Source organism: Megalops cyprinoides, chromosome 25 (genome assembly GCF_013368585.1).
Source record: "Megalops cyprinoides isolate fMegCyp1 chromosome 25, fMegCyp1.pri, whole genome shotgun sequence".
In the NCBI taxonomy this organism is placed as follows: Eukaryota; Metazoa; Chordata; class Actinopteri; order Elopiformes; family Megalopidae; genus Megalops; species Megalops cyprinoides.
In genome coordinates this window covers 19341021-19358047 of record NC_050607.1, presented here as the reverse complement: position 1 = coordinate 19358047, position 17027 = coordinate 19341021, and the positions used below count along the sequence as shown (strand labels likewise).

Genomic DNA, 17027 nt, shown 5'->3' with positions numbered 1-17027 from the left:
TGTTACATCCTATTATGCACCATGTAAGCAAAGGCGAGGATAGAGCAGAGTGTTCCTTTAGCGATTTTTAGCTTTGCAGATTTGCTTTAGAATATTCTGGATATTCGTATAGCTGCTGGTTTCATTTCATCGCGGAATTCTGTTGTGTTGCATTCTTTTAGCAAAGGCAGAGAGCGTAGCTCCTTAGTGGCTGCAGATTACTTGCACACTGTAGCCTATTCTGCATTTAAGAGAGTTCCCTCTCGCAACTCCACGTGCTTCCTTCGACACTTATTAAGTCCGTGCAAATCAATGCTGTGGAGGGGGGGGGGGGGGGCTGTGAAGTGATTTTTTTGTTTTTTCAGACGAAGCGGACGCCTCGGAGGGGTTTATCACGTTTTCGCACTCGGCCGCTCCCCTGGTCTCTCACGCCAGCAGCCATCAATTACACAGAACGCCCCGCTTTGGAGTTCCATGCACGTGCTGCCGTCACTGAAGCAGAGGAGTCGTGGGCAATGAATGGGAGAAGGGCTGGAATAATGGAAGAATCAGTCTCCTTTAGCTGTAGATAAGAAACACTCAAGCGGCCATTCTGAGTGATATCCAAACATGTGCGGTGTGCAGTCACCCTGAGTGTGAACCACATTAAAGGCCTGAACAGTGTTTGGTTTTGACGTTATAACCCCTGGGTGGTTTCTGGGTTTTAATACAGTAACAGGCCCTCCCAGCGTGGGCTTCACGGAGTAACACAGAAGGCTGAGCCATTGGGCTCGCTATAATGAATTTACACCCGGCCGATAGGCAGGACACTGGGAGAGGGAGGAGGATGCAGGGAGAGGCAGAGAGAGAGAGCGGTAGAGGCAGAAAGAAAAAGACAGAAAGAAAGAAGGAGGAGGAGGGGAGAGAGAGAGAGAGAGAACCACACATCCCATCAGCTGTGTTCAGCCTAATCTGTATCAGTCAGACATCTGAGCAGATGAAGGAGAGACCTCTGTATTAATTAACATGCTCTTTTGTATATGGTTCTGAAAAAATAAACACACAGTGACGTGATGAATGTTTGTTTTCAAATCAAAGGTGTGTTTTCGCATCTTAATTCACGACGAAGATGTTCTTTTTTTTGCACATCATAAATTTCCAGAACCAATATGTTTACATAATTCATCCACTTTTTTTTCCTCCTGGCAAAACAAACCAAGTGATTGAATATCAAAGTCCCCAAGCAGTGGCTTTTCCCAGCCTTTTTAAGTCATCCATGGTGCCCCCCCCGCTGTGAGAGTAACTCAATACTTGCTGCAGAATCAGTGAAAATTGTGAGGGGGTTTCTGATGGCTATGCATCGCGCGTATCTGCAAATGCAGCATAAATATTAATGCGGCTTCTCTCGTATGTTCACATGCGTGAACTTGCACAGAGCAGTGGAAATCCATGGCTAACGGGTTTAGCACGCTCTTGCTCCGCTCCCCGTGTGCATGCTTCCAGCCTCATGCATGTGGATGTGTCTTTGGAGGGGGTGTAGACACAGCCTGGCAAAATACGCCTGTGACGGGATTGACATCAAAACCAGGATATGTGCTTTTTAAAAAGGGAAGGTTTCAACGGCAGAGTTAGGCTGAGGGTGCAGCGTTGCCTTTCGGTGTTTTCCTCCAAGCCTTGTGCACGTGTCTGAAGATGTCCCTCGCTTCTGTGTGTCCCCACAGCGCTTGCCTCGGGCAAGGGGTGGCGTTGATTTGTTCGAAGCTTCCCTCGGCTCAGAGGTGGCTGTCAGCTCCTGGTGGATATGAGAGAGGGTGACCTTGGGGTGGTAGACTGCTTTACATTTCGGTCGCTGTCTATCGAGCGCCGGTCAAGTAAGGCATTTGCCTTTGCTGTGGCGCTTCTTGGAAATAACAAACATGGCCTGCTCGACCGCCGCTCAGACAGCGGGCGAAAGAGGGGGATCCATAATGGGTCTGGGTTTGCAGGCCTGGGAGAAGAGGGGTAATGCAAGTTGCTCTGTATCATTTGGCATTTAGCAGATGCTCGTATCCAGAGCGACTTACATTGGTTACGTTACCCAATTATACAGCTGGATATTTATTGAGGAAATTCTGGGTTAAGCAAATTCCCCAAGGGTACAACAGCAGTGCCCCAGTGGGGAATCGAACCAGCAACTGGAGTACAGCTCCACACTATGCTACACTGACACCCCTCCATCACAATGGAGAAACGCATGCTTGTGGAACCCATTAGCAGTCCAGAATGTGTTTCCATCTCTGAGGGCCCGTCAGAGTCATGCGGTGGTGTAAGGGCCCCAGAAGCTGACACAGAGGCTGGGCCCGCTCTTTTGAGGAAAAATGGAGATCAAGTGGTGGTCTCCCCCAGGGCCGGACAGACGGGAGGACCCGCCACCACTGCCCTGGGCGGATCCCAACGCCCCCCCTCCAAACTCCCCCACAACCCTGTCTCCCACTAAATCTAATCAGTGAATAGGAAGGCACAAAACGGGCCTGGACAATGGGGGCTATGATGAGACAATGGCCCTGGCTGGGCGGTTAAACATATGATGTCACCGGCTGGGTGGGTGGGGGGGGGGGGTGTTGCCTTTTCTTTTCCGTTCAGGCATTTATCTGCCTGGCTGCCCCTGAAAATGATCCCGCTGAGCCAGGGCTGCGAGGCTTCAGCCTGTTCAAACCCGCGCCCAGTTACCAGAGAAAACAGCCGCGCTGTTAACAATGACCACACCGACACAGGCCTGTGTGTGTGTGTGTGTGTGTGTGTGTGAGAGAGAGAGAGAGAGAGAGAGAGAGTGGGTGGGGAGGAGGGGGTATTGGGTATTGATACTGTGAAAAGGTGAAGAATGTGAGCCAACACTCTAAACTGACACCCTGACCTAACCTTTACCACCACCAAACAGTACATTTTATGCATTGAAATGTCTTGTTGAAACAGAGTTGAAATGCATGCAAAGGTTCAGCAGACAAAGTTATTACTCATCTGGGAAAACACAATTACTGTTCTCATTTCATTTTTTTTATCACTGTCTGTTGTTATACATGTAAATATTAGGCTGCAAAATGTTGCATCAAGGCTTGAAACTAACTGAAACTGACACAGCCGAGGCAAAAGCAATTAACATGCTGGTAGGAAGTAGCGCTGGGAGAGCAGACGTTTTATTGGCCTGCTCTGGAGTCTTGTATTTATGACTGCACCAATGTGAAGCAGTGGATTTCAACCAATCACCAGCCTGATCCCGCTCTGGCATGTTTCTGAGGAACAAATAGTACAATAACTGTCAGTTCGACAACCCTCTGGCGATCCTAGAAAAGTATTTCAGACTTATAGCTCTGGTTATCAGGGGTGAGTGTAATCAAAATCCAAAGAACTGAAAAACTACGATATTACATAAACAAAAATGTATTATTGTAAAAGAAGTGGATTGGTCAGGATGTGATTTTTTCCAGTAACGAACAAATCAGTTTAGATTTGTTGTCTTTGTTCCTGAACAATGTGTTTGTTCCTGAACTATAATTAATATATATAAGCTGTAAAATAGCTGTAATTCCTCTTACAGAGTGGAACCCAATACTTTAAAAGCAGCCTAGGTTCTCTGTTCCAGAAGACAGTGAGTTTGAGAGTACTACTTACATGACAATGTTCTCTCCACATTCTAAAAGGTGGCTATGGGCAAGGAGACAATGGAAATCGTTTTCCACTACTAGTATTGTCATTTCCCACAATGCACTGTACACAATGGATATAACGGAGCTCGAGCTAAAATGGGAGTGGTAGAATCGAGCAGCCCATGATCTCTAACCATTGTTTTCCAGCTGTCACTGAGACTTTGAAGCCATCAAAAAAGCTGAAACAATGCTGAGATTGTGTTTTCGGGTCAATACTGAACCAGCCACTGGCACTACATAGAAGGTCTATCAGGTGTCATAACAAGTGTGAAAAATATTGAGATTTTGGTGCAGTATAAAGTTAATTACAACAGCTACATTGGCTTTAGGAACAACTGTATTGATTACTGTGGGGGAAGATTGCAATCAAGGCATTGTGAAAAAGTTACACAGGCCAGTACTATTAGTTCCACCAGCCTTGAGATGCTTCATTATAGTTTTCTGACCATGTTCACAGCATTAGTATGTGTGTCCTAATGCTTGGGTGGAGAGAATAGTTCTGAGAGAACTGTAGCTGCCCGCATCATGTTCAAGGCCTTGATGCTTGTGCACAGGACAGCCAACAAAACTACACCTATCCACCTGAACTCAGTACCGCAACCCTCCTGACTGCTACGCTCTGCTACCAAACGCGGTCTGGTGGTCCCGGAGCATCGCAATGCAAAATCACTATCCAGGACTTTCTTCTCCGTTGTCCCCCGATGGTGGAATGAACTTCCATACTTCAGCCGTTCTGCCGAGTCCCTCTCTGTCTTCAAGATGCCATCAGGTCAGAGGTCAAGTCTGAGAGAGTGTGATTCCCTGGGGGAGTTAAGGAAAACTGCCCCCAGTGATGATGCTGTTAAAATAAGACTATGACATCATTAAATTTGCACATAGCACCCAAAAGATAGCGTATCTAACTGCACAAAAGAAAAAGATTTTGATCAGCAAGCAAAGACTGTTGGCTTGATAATGCTAACAAAGTACAAAGAGTTACAAACATAAATACTAACAGACTACTACTCACCATAATGATCATAATAGTGATGATGATAAGGATGATGATATACAGTACCAGTCAAAACTTTGGATACACTTTGTGCTTTTTTTTTACCATTTTCCACATTTTAGAATAATAGCAAAGACATCAAAACTATGAAATAACACACATAGGATTATGCAGTGACCAAAAAAGTATTATAAGTAATTAATAATTAATTATTTTGGAAAGCAATTCATACACAGGCATCAACTTCACTATTTATGTTTGTCTAAGAAACTAATTTCAAGCATTTAAGCATAAGTCTTTATGTTTAAATGTTTTTGAATGCATGTTTCCCATTATCTTAATCAAGTGTGTCCACACTTCTGACTGGTAATATACATTGTGATGATGAAAAGAAGTGAGGTTCTACTCTACTGTTGTGACAACTTTGCCGGCTGATGGTAAAATGCCGTTACAGTGGGCGCCACTCTGTCAGTCAGTCAGAGAAAACCCATAACACACCCAGCAACATGTCGCCTCAACACCGGCGTGGACCAAATGCTACACAATCAGTGCCATCTAGTGGCACTAAACAGTACTTCAGCAGATAAAGATTTTCATTCACGCTGCAAAGTTTTCATCAATTGAAAACAGCATTTGAGAAGTGTGAGACTTGGTGACAGAATCGCTTATTGAATGTGATGTTCATCATGAAAAAAAACGCTGTTGGTGTTTGATAAAACACCACTACATTATGGTATCAAATGGAGGAGGATTATCTCAAATGTCTTGATTAATGACTTGGCTTCCGTTGGCTAGTCAGATTGCAGGAATAAAGTATTGGTAAGGCTTGAATGGTGTTATGCTCATACTCAGTATTCTGGCAGTGTTGTTAGCCTGGTCTGTCACTGTTGCTCATTCAACTTGAATAAGCCTAATGAATAAATGTAAATGTAAATGAATGGATACACTTACAGTGGCTTCAGGAATGACCCCCCCCCCCCCCCCCCCCCCAGATGATTGTCTCTCTTTTTGCTGTGTTGCAACATCAAATTTAAGTTTATTAGAACAGGGTTTTTTTCTGCTCCTTGTGAAGTGACTCTCTACAGAAATAAAGTGAAATAAAGTATTTAGAATTCAGAATTATTTAGAATTATTTAAGAAATAAAAATTTGAAAACTGCTTATTTGATAAGTATTCACACACATATAAAACAAACTAAATTAGGAGAAGTTTTCCATTTTCTTGAGAGCTCACACTAAAAAACAAGGTGTATTCATTTCAAATCCATGTCCAATTGTACGCTTGCACAATAAATATTACTGATTTTGGGAGGTCAGATCAGTCCTATTGTCTGGAACTGCCCCTGAAACTTTGTGATGAAGTTGTTCGGAGGAAAAAAAGCTAAAGAAGGTTATAAAAAGATCAGCATAGCTTTGAACCTTCCTAGGAGCACTGTGAAATCCATTATAACAACAATAAATTGAAAAAATATGGCAGAACCCAGGCGCTACCATGATCAGGCCATCCTTCCAAATTGAGTGCCCGGGCAAGAAGGGCAATTGTCAGAGAGGTGTCCAAGAGACCAGCTACAGTACAACACTGAAGCAGAGCTCACCGGCTGAAATGGGAGAACCTGTACAGACAACTACAATATCATCAGCTCTTCACAGATCCAGCCTCTATAGGAGAGTGGCCAGAAGAAAACCACCTCTGAGAAAGACCGGCATAAAGGCACACCTGGAATTTGCTAGAAGCCATGTGACAAAACCTGAGAGCTTTTGGAAGAAGATTTTGTGGTCTGATGAGACTAAAGATGAGCACTTTGGTCTAAAGGCAAAGCGTTATTTTTGGTGCCCAGGTAACACCACCCCTACCATTAAGTGTGGTGGTGGTAGCATCGTATGGTGGTATGGTGGTAGCATCATGCTCTGGGGTTGCTTTTCAGCAGGAGGGACTCGAAAGCTTGTTGCCATCAATGGTAACATGGATGGAGCCAAATACAAGCAGATTCTCTGAGGAGGACCTTTTCCAGTCAGCCAGATATCTGAGTTTAGGGTGAAGATTTATGTTCCAACAGGACAATGACCCTAAGCACAGGGAAGACACTACAAAGGAACGGTTTGAATGTGTTCTGGAATGGCCGACTCAAAGCCCAGCCTCAAATCCAATTGAAAATCTGGGACATGACCTGAAAATTGCTGTCCACCAACGTTCTCCATCGAATTTGGCAGAGTTGGAGAAAATTTGCATTGAGGAATGGAAGAAAATTCCAAAATCAAAATGTGCAAAGCTCACAATGACATATCCATGACAGCTCAAAGCTGTAAAAGGACAATGTACTAAGTATTGACTCTGGGGGTGAATACTTATCAATTAAGCAGTTTTCAGATTTTTAAAAAATAATTCTGAAGACATCTAAATACTTTATTTCTGTAGAGAGTCACGTCAAAAGGAGCAGAAAAAAATAATTCTAATTATTTAATCTAATACACTTAAATTTGATGTTGCAACACAGCAAAAAGAGAAATATCACTGCTGGGTGATTACTTTCTGAAGGCACTGTATGTTCTATTGTGCTGGAAGTCGTTCTGGGTAAGATCGTCTGCAAAATTAATGTAATGTCTTATACAGCGTGCTCTGCCAGATACGCATAAAGTCAAAAGGTTATGCAAGCCTGCATTCCATGGACGGCTGGCGTCTTGTCAGAAATGCCACCACGTGCTTCTCTATGCCTGTGTCGCCTTGCTTGGAGAAAGGTCAGCAAGTCCTGGATCGGAATGGACATTATCTATTGTGCCAACCCGGTTACATGGCAAGGTCTTGGCTTACAAATAACATCAAGGGACGGCTAACTTTACGTTGCCCGCATAAATAAAGACAGTTATAAGTAAAGAACCAGTTAGTTATGAAATCGTGCTTAGGAATAAGGCGATTTACAATGCGATAAAGCGTCAGTTTTCACACAGTCGCTGGACTGGACTCGCTTAACGTCAGCGTTAGGTGCCATGCGCAGTTGAATCTGAATACTACAGTTTAAATAGTTTCTTTGGAGTTAAATAGTTTTGCGAATTAAATAGTCAGCTCACTTCAGTAGAGGGCAACGTAGTTTCCGAGGTCGAACATGCTGAGCAGGTAAGATATATTTTCGTTTCAGCACCTTCGTTTGTGTGGGTATACTCAGTAATATTTGGTAGAAAGACGTTTTCACTTCTAAAACTTCAGATTGAATGGAGGGGGTTACAAAATATGACTGCCACTAGCGAGATAACTTGCCTAGATGATCACAAGAGAACAGAATTGACGGTATATCATAGCCCACTTAATATGATTACGACACGATATGATAAGTATTTGTTTGAGTTTCACTACAACTGCTTTCAGCTATACAAAAGTATATGAACTACCGACAAACAAGTGCTCATTTGAAATGGACAGATACACTTCTGTTCTCTTGTGCTGGAATTCGCTCTGGATAAGAGCGTCTGCATGACGTAACATTACGTGAATGTAATGAAATTAATGTAACGTGAAATTCCAATGAGTAAATCATAGGCATGTAAACTAACTACAACGTGGCTCTTGAGCTGCGAACGTATCTATCTGTTGATATCGTTAAAATCGTTGCATGAATAATAATAATAAAAAAAAGATTAGCGTCAATGAGGTCACGTATGTAGGTTGTGGTTCTCCCCCATCTAACATAACCAAGTTACACTAAGCTTATATTGTGATTACCTTGTTTTTTCGTCATCACGACATGACCTGACATGACCTGACACGTTATGAGTACGTAAAAGTCTAATTCCCAGACACGACGTACAGCCACGACGTCAGACGTTAACTTTGCTGTGACCTTTTCACAAGCGTATAGAAGCCTCTTTCTCTCTGAGTGGTAAGGACATCTTCAAAACGTCATATTATTATTATTATGTTTCTGATACCCTTTAAATAATGCCCTTAAGTATAATGTCCTTATCTGCCTGTTGACCTTTCACCCAGCTCTTCAGATGCTCACTGAGTTCTGTGGTGAGTTTCCTCTGACTCAGTTCCCCTTTGCCTCTGCAGTAAGATAGCTTTTTTTCATTACATCCAATCACTACCAAACCCTGATGTTGTGTTTACTTCACTTTGTATCTCAGAGTTAAGATGAAAGCACAGGTTTCAGAACTGAACAAAAAAAAAGGTATTTAAATGTTTTTTAACCCTTTAAAAACACATAGCTGGTTTAAGTTGGATTGACTTTGCGTTGACATTCTGGGGCTGTCTCCTCTGGCTGTGGTGGAGACAGCACGCTTGAGCTGTTTGTGTTTGCTTCCCAGTCTCCCTACGGTCGCAGCGTCGTCCAGGCCGGCCGTTATGCGCGGGGTCACCGCACACGAGGTGAGCCAAACGATCACGCTCTACACGACAGAGAGGGCGGAGCCTTCAGAGGGCGGGGCCAACCCCCTGCTCCTCCTGTTCCCCTGGCTGGGGTCCCGCCCCCAGGCCGTGGCTAAGTACTGTGAGCCGTACCTAGCGGCGGGCTTCGACGCGCTGGTGGTGGAGAGCGGGGTCAGCCAGTTCCTCTGGCCCCGCTGGGGGCTGGAGTACGCGGCGACCGTCCTGGAGGTGCTGCAGAGAGACGGGTTCGACTCGCGACCCCTGCTGGTGCACGCCCTCTCCATCGGGGGCTACACCTTCACCCAGCTGCTCGTCCACGTGTGCCGGGACAACCAGCGGTACCGGGGCCTGACCGACAGGATCCGGGGTCAGATCTATGACAGCCTGGTGTGCGGGTCTCTGGAGCGAATGGCAGCGGGTGAGTGCGCCAAAAAATATTTGTCGTGTAAGATTTCATTGCTTGTAAAACTGACATCTGAACTGAAGAGAGAATAGATTTACTGTACTTTTTAGTGAGGGCAATGCAAAGCCTCTTCTCCCACAGTATTTCAGTCATGTGGCGGCAGTGTAGCATGGTGGTTAAGGAGCAGGACTCGTAACCGAAAGGTTGCCGGTTCGATGCCCGCTGCGACACTGCTGCTGTACCCTTGGGCAAGGTACTTAACCCACAATTGCCTCAGTAAATATCCAGCTGTATAAATGGATAACATTGTAAAGAACTGTAACCTATGTAAGTCGCTTTGGATAAAAGCGTCTGCTAAATGAATAAATGTAAATGTGAAATGTTCAGATGTCCCAAAGGAAGTACAAAACTGACAAAAACAATCAGAAACATATAATTTGGCTGACGCCTTCACCTGTGTCCCTGACAAATAACACATTTCAGATTAAAAGTCTTCCCAAATGTGTCCCTTCTCATTCTGCGAAACATGCACACAGGTGTTTAATGTTGTGTCCATCGGTACAGTCTTCTGTCAGGTACTTTAAGACAAAGAGCACGTGGTGCAGGGAAATGTTAGATGTTTACCGTGTGCTGTGTATTACACTTTGCCAGAAATAGATGAGAACGTGGCTGTGTTGTCCGTTGCTCATTCAGGCGTAGGAAAAAATGTGTTCCCTTGGTGGGAGGGCCTGGTCACACAGGCCAGCCTCCTCTACTTCAGAGTCTTCAAGAGCTACACCGTCGACTACTTCAACGCCGGGGTCGACGTGTTCCTGAACAGCCCGGTCGCTGCGCCCGCCCTGTTCTTCTACTGCGAGAACGACGAGCTGTGCGACCAGGGGAAGATGGAGGAGATTATCGAGTGCTGGCGGAGGCGGGGCGTGGCGGTGCAGACCAGGAAGTGGGCGGAGTCGACGCACGCCGCTAACCTCCACCGCCACCCTAAGGAGTACCTGTCCGCTCTGGACAACTTCCTGAAGTCTGTCGGAATGACTTCCTCCAAAGCAAGCGTGGACTAAGAAAGGCCATTCAACTTCCCTTCAAATCAAGGCTTTCTGCTTTGTTTTCTTTCCCAATACAATACATGTGTAGCTTGAAAAAGCATGCCTTTCAGGTCAGCCTCTGAGCTGTCATTTGACACCTTTAATTAAGACTGTCGGTGTTCAGTAGCTTATACAAAGATTACTGAGAAATAAAGACTGTATCATACATCGTATCGTTAAGCAGGTCCATTTTTTACATTATGCTATTGTCACTTAACAGACACACTTACCCAGTTTCATCCATTTATACAGCTGGATATTTACTTAGGCAATTGTGGGTTAAGCACCTTGCCCACAGGTACAACAGCAGCGCTCCAGTGGGGAATCCAACCAGCAGTTTTTCGGTTACACACCACTGCCCATGTTAGGGGTGTAGCAGAAGACACAGTGTACATTGGCATGTGATCCTGTTTAATTGGGCGGCATTGCGGCATAGTGATAAGCAGTAGGGTTCTCAGCCAAAAGGTTGCAGGTTCAATTCCCTGCTCGGGTATTGCTAGTGTAGCCGAGTGTACCTGAGTTGTAAAGTTGTAGCCTGTATAAGTTGCTCTTCTGCTAAATGATATAAGATAAGAGCATCTGCTACATGACAATAATGTAATGCAATGCAATCATCCTGTTTGAAAGTCATTTACATTGTGGGCACTGAAAACACCACAAATACACTGAGTGTTATCACACTTCAGTGGATCAAAAGCAGCACTCTCATGTAATGCTGGTTCAGTTTTAGATATATTTGCTGAGTAGTGTATCATACAGACAGGGTATGAAATGAACACATTTTTGGTATATGTATGTCCAGCCAGGTATCTTTTTTGTATATGCATCTTTAGAATGCTGTTAGCAATGCCTGTGGTGTTGAAACACTGTGGTGTAGGATGATTGCTTTAATTACCTATGCGACTGTTTCTGTAATGTACATACTCTTGGTAAATAAAGATTTCAGACTCTTGAAAAAAGTGTATTTTTATTTGAGAAAATAATTATTTTTGTTGTTAATTAAATTCTTAGGTAAATGCCACTCTATATATTGTCATGAGAACACGAAAATACATTAAATCAAAACTAAAGTAAAAAAAAGCCGACTGAATATAACTATAGTTTATATTTTACTGCATATTTAAGGAAGGGACATTCATAATGCAGACGTGCATAAAAATGATGAGTCAATCGTCTCTAACGCCGGTCTGAGAAAGGAACGCAATAATGGAACAGATGTGCCCCGCCGGATATATTCAGAATGCACAACTTCCGTTGCAGTTTAAATATGGAAGCGTATGCGGAGATGTTTTGATGAAATCTTATCCTACCAAGTTACATAGCTGAGGATCTTTGTTTGTTCGTGGTGTGTTTAACTATCAGTGTTTAAATTAATTTAAGCCAGTGTGTTGTAATGGACTTTTACACGTTACACAACTATATTTATTAGAACAACTGGTACAACTCGTGCTACTTTAAGTTAGCATGGGAAAACGAGCTTGCTAGCAAGCCAATGACAGAGCGTAAGGAAACACATTGAGATCTTCGCCTGATTGTAGAATTGAGCGCTTACAGTGAGGCACTGCTATGTCTTTGGAACAGACCTATGTCTTAAGAAATAACGTGTTCTTTGAATCCCAGTAACTTTAGCCTCTTAGTTTCCCTAATCAGTACTAGTACACCCAGTTGATGGCTGCTCTCTGCTGGCGGAAGAGACAAAATGCAGTTTTTATTTTGGCACAAATACACAGATACACCATGCTATATTTGCCACTTAAAAAGTACGTTTATATGGAGTTCGATTAATTTATACATAGAAAGGCTTAGAAATGATTTAATGAAGCTGATTAGAAAGTGCGATAGAGTAAGCCTAAGGTAATTTAGCGTTACAGGAAAGCTAAAAGGAGATGAGTATGTTTGAGTACCAGTTTTCAGTGTGGACAATGCCAATACCCAGTCTCAAGGGGCGCTGACAACAATGGTATTCAGGATTGTAATCGTGCTCACGGGGCTATGAGATGTTTTATTTTGATGGATCGCAGATTTTATTATGTATACTTAATGGATGGCTGTAGAGGTGAAAAGCCAGCTGTTTATTGACATCTGGAAGATCAGGTGATTCAGTGGCTGTGATTAAGTAGCCAAGACCTGGGCTGTGCTTCTTGTGCTGAATACCTTTTATGACGTAGATGGTCTGTCAGCCATTTTTGCACTACAGCCTTGTAATATTGCATTAGTGCTCTTGTTACTCTTGGTTGCTGGGGCTCTGCATCAGCCATGTGTCTGTTATCACAGGTTGCATAAAAGGGGGTGGCAGTGTAGCATAGTGGTAAGCAGCAGGGCTTGTAACTGAAAGCTGGTTTGATTCCCTGGTGGGGCACTGCTGCTGTAGCAGTGTGTAAGTCACCATAATTTTTTAAAAAGTGGTTTCCTGTTTGCAACTGGGTCAACGACAAATAAAGCTTCTTAAAAGGTATTTTTAGGTATTTTTTTGACTGTATTTTTAACTTCACCCAAAAAATGTCAGGTGGCGCTACGAAATATTTGTAGAAATATATGTACTGTATGTTACTACTATTTATTCTAAGCAAACTCTTTGGCCTTTAGAGTGTCTACAGTGCCTAACACATTATTATTTTGTGGTTGTGTTTTGTATTTACAATAATTTAAGATTATTGCACACTAGTGGCCAGGTATTTAGTATCTTTAGCATCAGATTTTACATTTAAAGACAGAAAAATAAATATACAAATATACAAATGAGTGCATTCAATACAATAGCTGTTCACATCATAGTTATCAACCATTTGCTCATTTTAACCTATTATTTATTGGTTTAAATGAATATTTTACCTGGTTGCACCACCTGACAATTATCAGTTGTGCCACCTGACAATGTTAGTAATGACAGGAAATATGCTGAATAATTGCATTTTTATTTCAAATACAAAAAAGTGTTTTAGTCAACAGTCTCTATTGAAGTAAAAGTAGTAAATTGATCAAAAACAGGATACATCACATGAGGTCACATTTGGTACATAGCAACTGGAATAGGCTACAGTGCAATAGATTGATTAGATACACTGTAATGGATTGTGACTGAACAACAACAAAGTCATGTTTTAGTTTGATACACTTAAAAAGAAACATCAGCTTAAGTCCACTGAGAATTTTTATTTCAAATATCCAAATGCGATTCATCAAAAGTATTCCAGGATTTTAAAAAAATTAAACGCATAGCAACTGGAATGCAACACTATATAATAAATACATACTAAATAAAAATCGATTGTGATTTAACAACAATGAACAATGAAGTCATGTTTGACAAAATATTTCAAAACATTTTGAAATGTTTGTTCAACACTGGTAGAGGGCTAATATCCCATTTCAGGTGTGCGTACTACAGCAGTCCCAGTCTGCATGGGTTAGCGGTGTGTGCCGTGAATTAAGAGGCTCTGGCTCTGAGATCACTTTGAGCACATCAGTTGTGTAGTAAAAAATGACGTCAGCAGGATGGGGCCAAGTGAACTTGTTTTTTCTTCCCAACCGTTACATGCAGCTCACCTCAATCTCATCACCAATTACCTGAAGAACTTGTCCCATGAACGGCTGACCTTCATATTTCACTAAGATGAACTTCCCATTCAGATTATTGCCATCTTGGGCACTGGCCTGGGTACTAGCTGTTTGCAAGGTGACCATTGTGGTATTGTGGCATTGGCAGATATGCCAGATATGTCGTGCTGATTTTTCTTTACCTGATAGTGGCATCTAAAATTATTTAAAAATTATTTAAAAATAATCATGAAGAAGGTTTGAAAGTGTATAACATCTTTAACTTAAAACTAATAAACATTTTAGAAATGTAATGGATAATCTTAGAGCTTTAAATAACATTATTTGACGGGTGCCACGTCAGGATACGCCCACCTGCTGAGACGCAAAAAAAAAAAAAGTTATTTGAACCGCAAGCTCTTTCCCTCAGTGATCCTGCAGGGCATTTGTGACAGCGGAAAATTCATGGATGTGTACATTGGCAACACAGGTTTTGTGCACTATGCCCTCGTCCTGCGGAGATCCCCAATGTTTAAGGAGTCCCTTTATCCCCTGGCTGGGTATTTCCTCCTTGGAGATGGTGGATATCCGTGCCTGCAGCATCCCGTGGCTGTCATCACCCCGTTTCTACAGCCTGTAGCTGGTAGGGATATTTACTGGACCTAAACCCAAGGTTGCCAACACACACACACACACACACGGTGGGCTCCAAAAGTCTGATTTCACAAGTACTGTTTGTTTTCAGCATTCATCAAAGACTTATACGCAGTGTGAGTTGTTTCGGTCTTATAACTAATACCGAATATTGACATAATTAATATGGTCCTCTTATGGGCACTTCCTTTGCAAAAGTTGTCATGAATTGTGTTAATAGAAATGATTTAATCTTGCTTCAGATACAGTATATATCAACTGAATAAAAATGCTGTGTTTGTTTTTTGATGAATGATGAAAACAGATCTTGATAGTGGACTTAGACTTTTGGACCCCACAGTAAATAACATAACATTACCAAATAATGTGACTATATAACATTCCTACACCATTATGTATACCACCAGGACGAGGTGAGGCCCGGTTCAACGGCCGCCATGCCACGGTGAGGCGCGTCATCGAGCGCACGTTTGGCATGCTGAAAACCCGCTGGAGGGCCGTCTTCCTGAAGGCCCTGGGGATTCGTCCGCTGTTTGTCCCCAAGGCGGTCGCTGCCTGCTGCATCCTCCACACCCTCTGTCTGCCACGGACCACGTCTTGGAGGCGGAGGACCGTCCGCAGCGTGAGGGAGAAGAGGACGGCAATACTGAAGATTGCACAGACGAGCGGGAGGTGTCTGGCAGCAGCCTCCGGGCTAGGCTGGCAGCACATCTGTCTGCTCCTGCAGAACTCCAGGCATGTCTGCAGGAGCATGACTACATTCAGGCGAGAAGAACACAAGACTTTCGGTTCTTCAGCATTTCTGTTATCTGGTTTGCTTTGAATTCAATATATGTTTAATTATTGTTATTTATTGTTTCTTTATATTAGTGTTCGTAAACTTGTTTACTGTGGCAACACAGTTATTTGTTATACCAATGAAGCTCCATTTGAATTCAATTGAATTATTCAGCATTTATATTATTTGGTTTATAATTTAAGGATAACATTTACAAGTTGTTACCTGCATAATTTGCTCTGGATAAGAGCATCTGCGAAATGGTAAAGTAGTGTAAAATAGTTCTGAAAAAGATCTTGCGGTATCATATGTTTGTCTAGTTGTACACAATTTCTTTTGACATTGTGGTCCTTTCCCATTAAACTGTATTGACTGTGGTCTGTCATGTCAACCAGTAGAACAGCAAGTAGTAACCAATCGAACAGCCAAATAGGCTGTATTGAAGCTGGGTATTAAGATAGCAGCTTATGACATGTGAACCACGCTCCTTTCTATTCTTTACCCTCCGCTCTTCTCTGTTCTACATTCTTACCAACTTGAGCAGACCGCTAAAATGATTATATGCCCATTCACTCTGCATTTTAAACAGGCTTTGCCAGGTACATTGAAATGCACTGATTTCATGAATTCATACAGTAATTGCTTTCACATCATTCTGCACCGTACGATCAGATTTATTTGATCTGTTTTCCCATAGACATCTGAGGGATGTACGAGTATTATGCTTTAGACAAAACACACCCCCTCCCATCAGGCAGACCTCAGGTTTAAAAAGGCCTCTAGCCAATTATGCGGATCTGTAGTTTGAAGACCAGAGTCTCCAGTGGATGCCTCTGCTTCAGCATGTTAAACCAATATTGACCACTAGAGGCCAGTATTTCTCTCTCACTGGCTGTGTATGAATCATATTCGTATTGATCGGCTTTGATGTGGCAGATGAAGTGGATGAATCTCACACATTGCGTGCACTTGTCTTGTTTATAAGTAATACTAGTAAAGTATTTGATGCACTAGCTTCCCCCCGATTCACATAACCAAGTGGTACTTGGTAGCTGCAAAACAGGAGTCCTTCAGTCAAACGTCCCTCAGAAACAGCTCCAGATCCTTACCTCCCAAAGTCCTCTCTTTAAGTGCCATGCCCTGTGAACCCCCCCCCCCCCCCTTCAGCCCCGTGACAAGTGGTAAGAAGTCTGAGGGGGCAGATGCCCAGGAATGTCCATTGGGGTAGCCCTGGTGTTTCGTCTTGTCCCAGGAGGGGTGTACCAACACCCTTTCACATTACATTGCATAACATTCATTTAGCAGATGCTGTTATCCAGAGCGACCTCCAGCACAATAGAACATTAGTGTATCCATTCAAGCTGAATGAGCAACAGTGTCAGACCAGGCTAACAACACTCCCAGACCAGTGAGTGTGAGCATAAAACCAATCGAACACTACGACAAGTTAACTTGTGCAACCTGACTAGATAATGGAAGCGTAGTAAACTACCATAAAATAAACAGGGAGTGCTACAAGTAGCAAGTGTTAGGGAGCAGGGAGCCTTTAGTATCTGTAGCCTATATCAGCGCAGTGACATCA

General features: G+C 43.0%; 1 protein-coding gene across 2 annotated transcripts; it reads left to right on the top strand.

Moving 5' to 3' along the window:
* The first annotated feature begins 7397 nt into the window (after window positions 1–7397).
* On the top strand, window positions 7398–11277 carry LOC118771940. 2 transcript variants are annotated; one of them, XM_036520125.1, is made up of 3 exons: window positions 7398–7743; window positions 8931–9409; window positions 10088–11277. In XM_036520125.1, the coding sequence occupies exons 1-3, from the start codon at window positions 7733–7735 to the stop codon at window positions 10450–10452; spliced, it is 855 nt and encodes a 284-aa protein (XP_036376018.1). In that variant the 5' UTR covers window positions 7398–7732; the 3' UTR covers window positions 10453–11277. The 2 variants fall into 2 exon arrangements, with proteins under 2 accessions (XP_036376018.1, XP_036376019.1); XM_036520126.1 differs by having other exon boundaries at window positions 8751–9409.
* Window positions 11278–17027: the final 5750 nt, after the last annotated feature.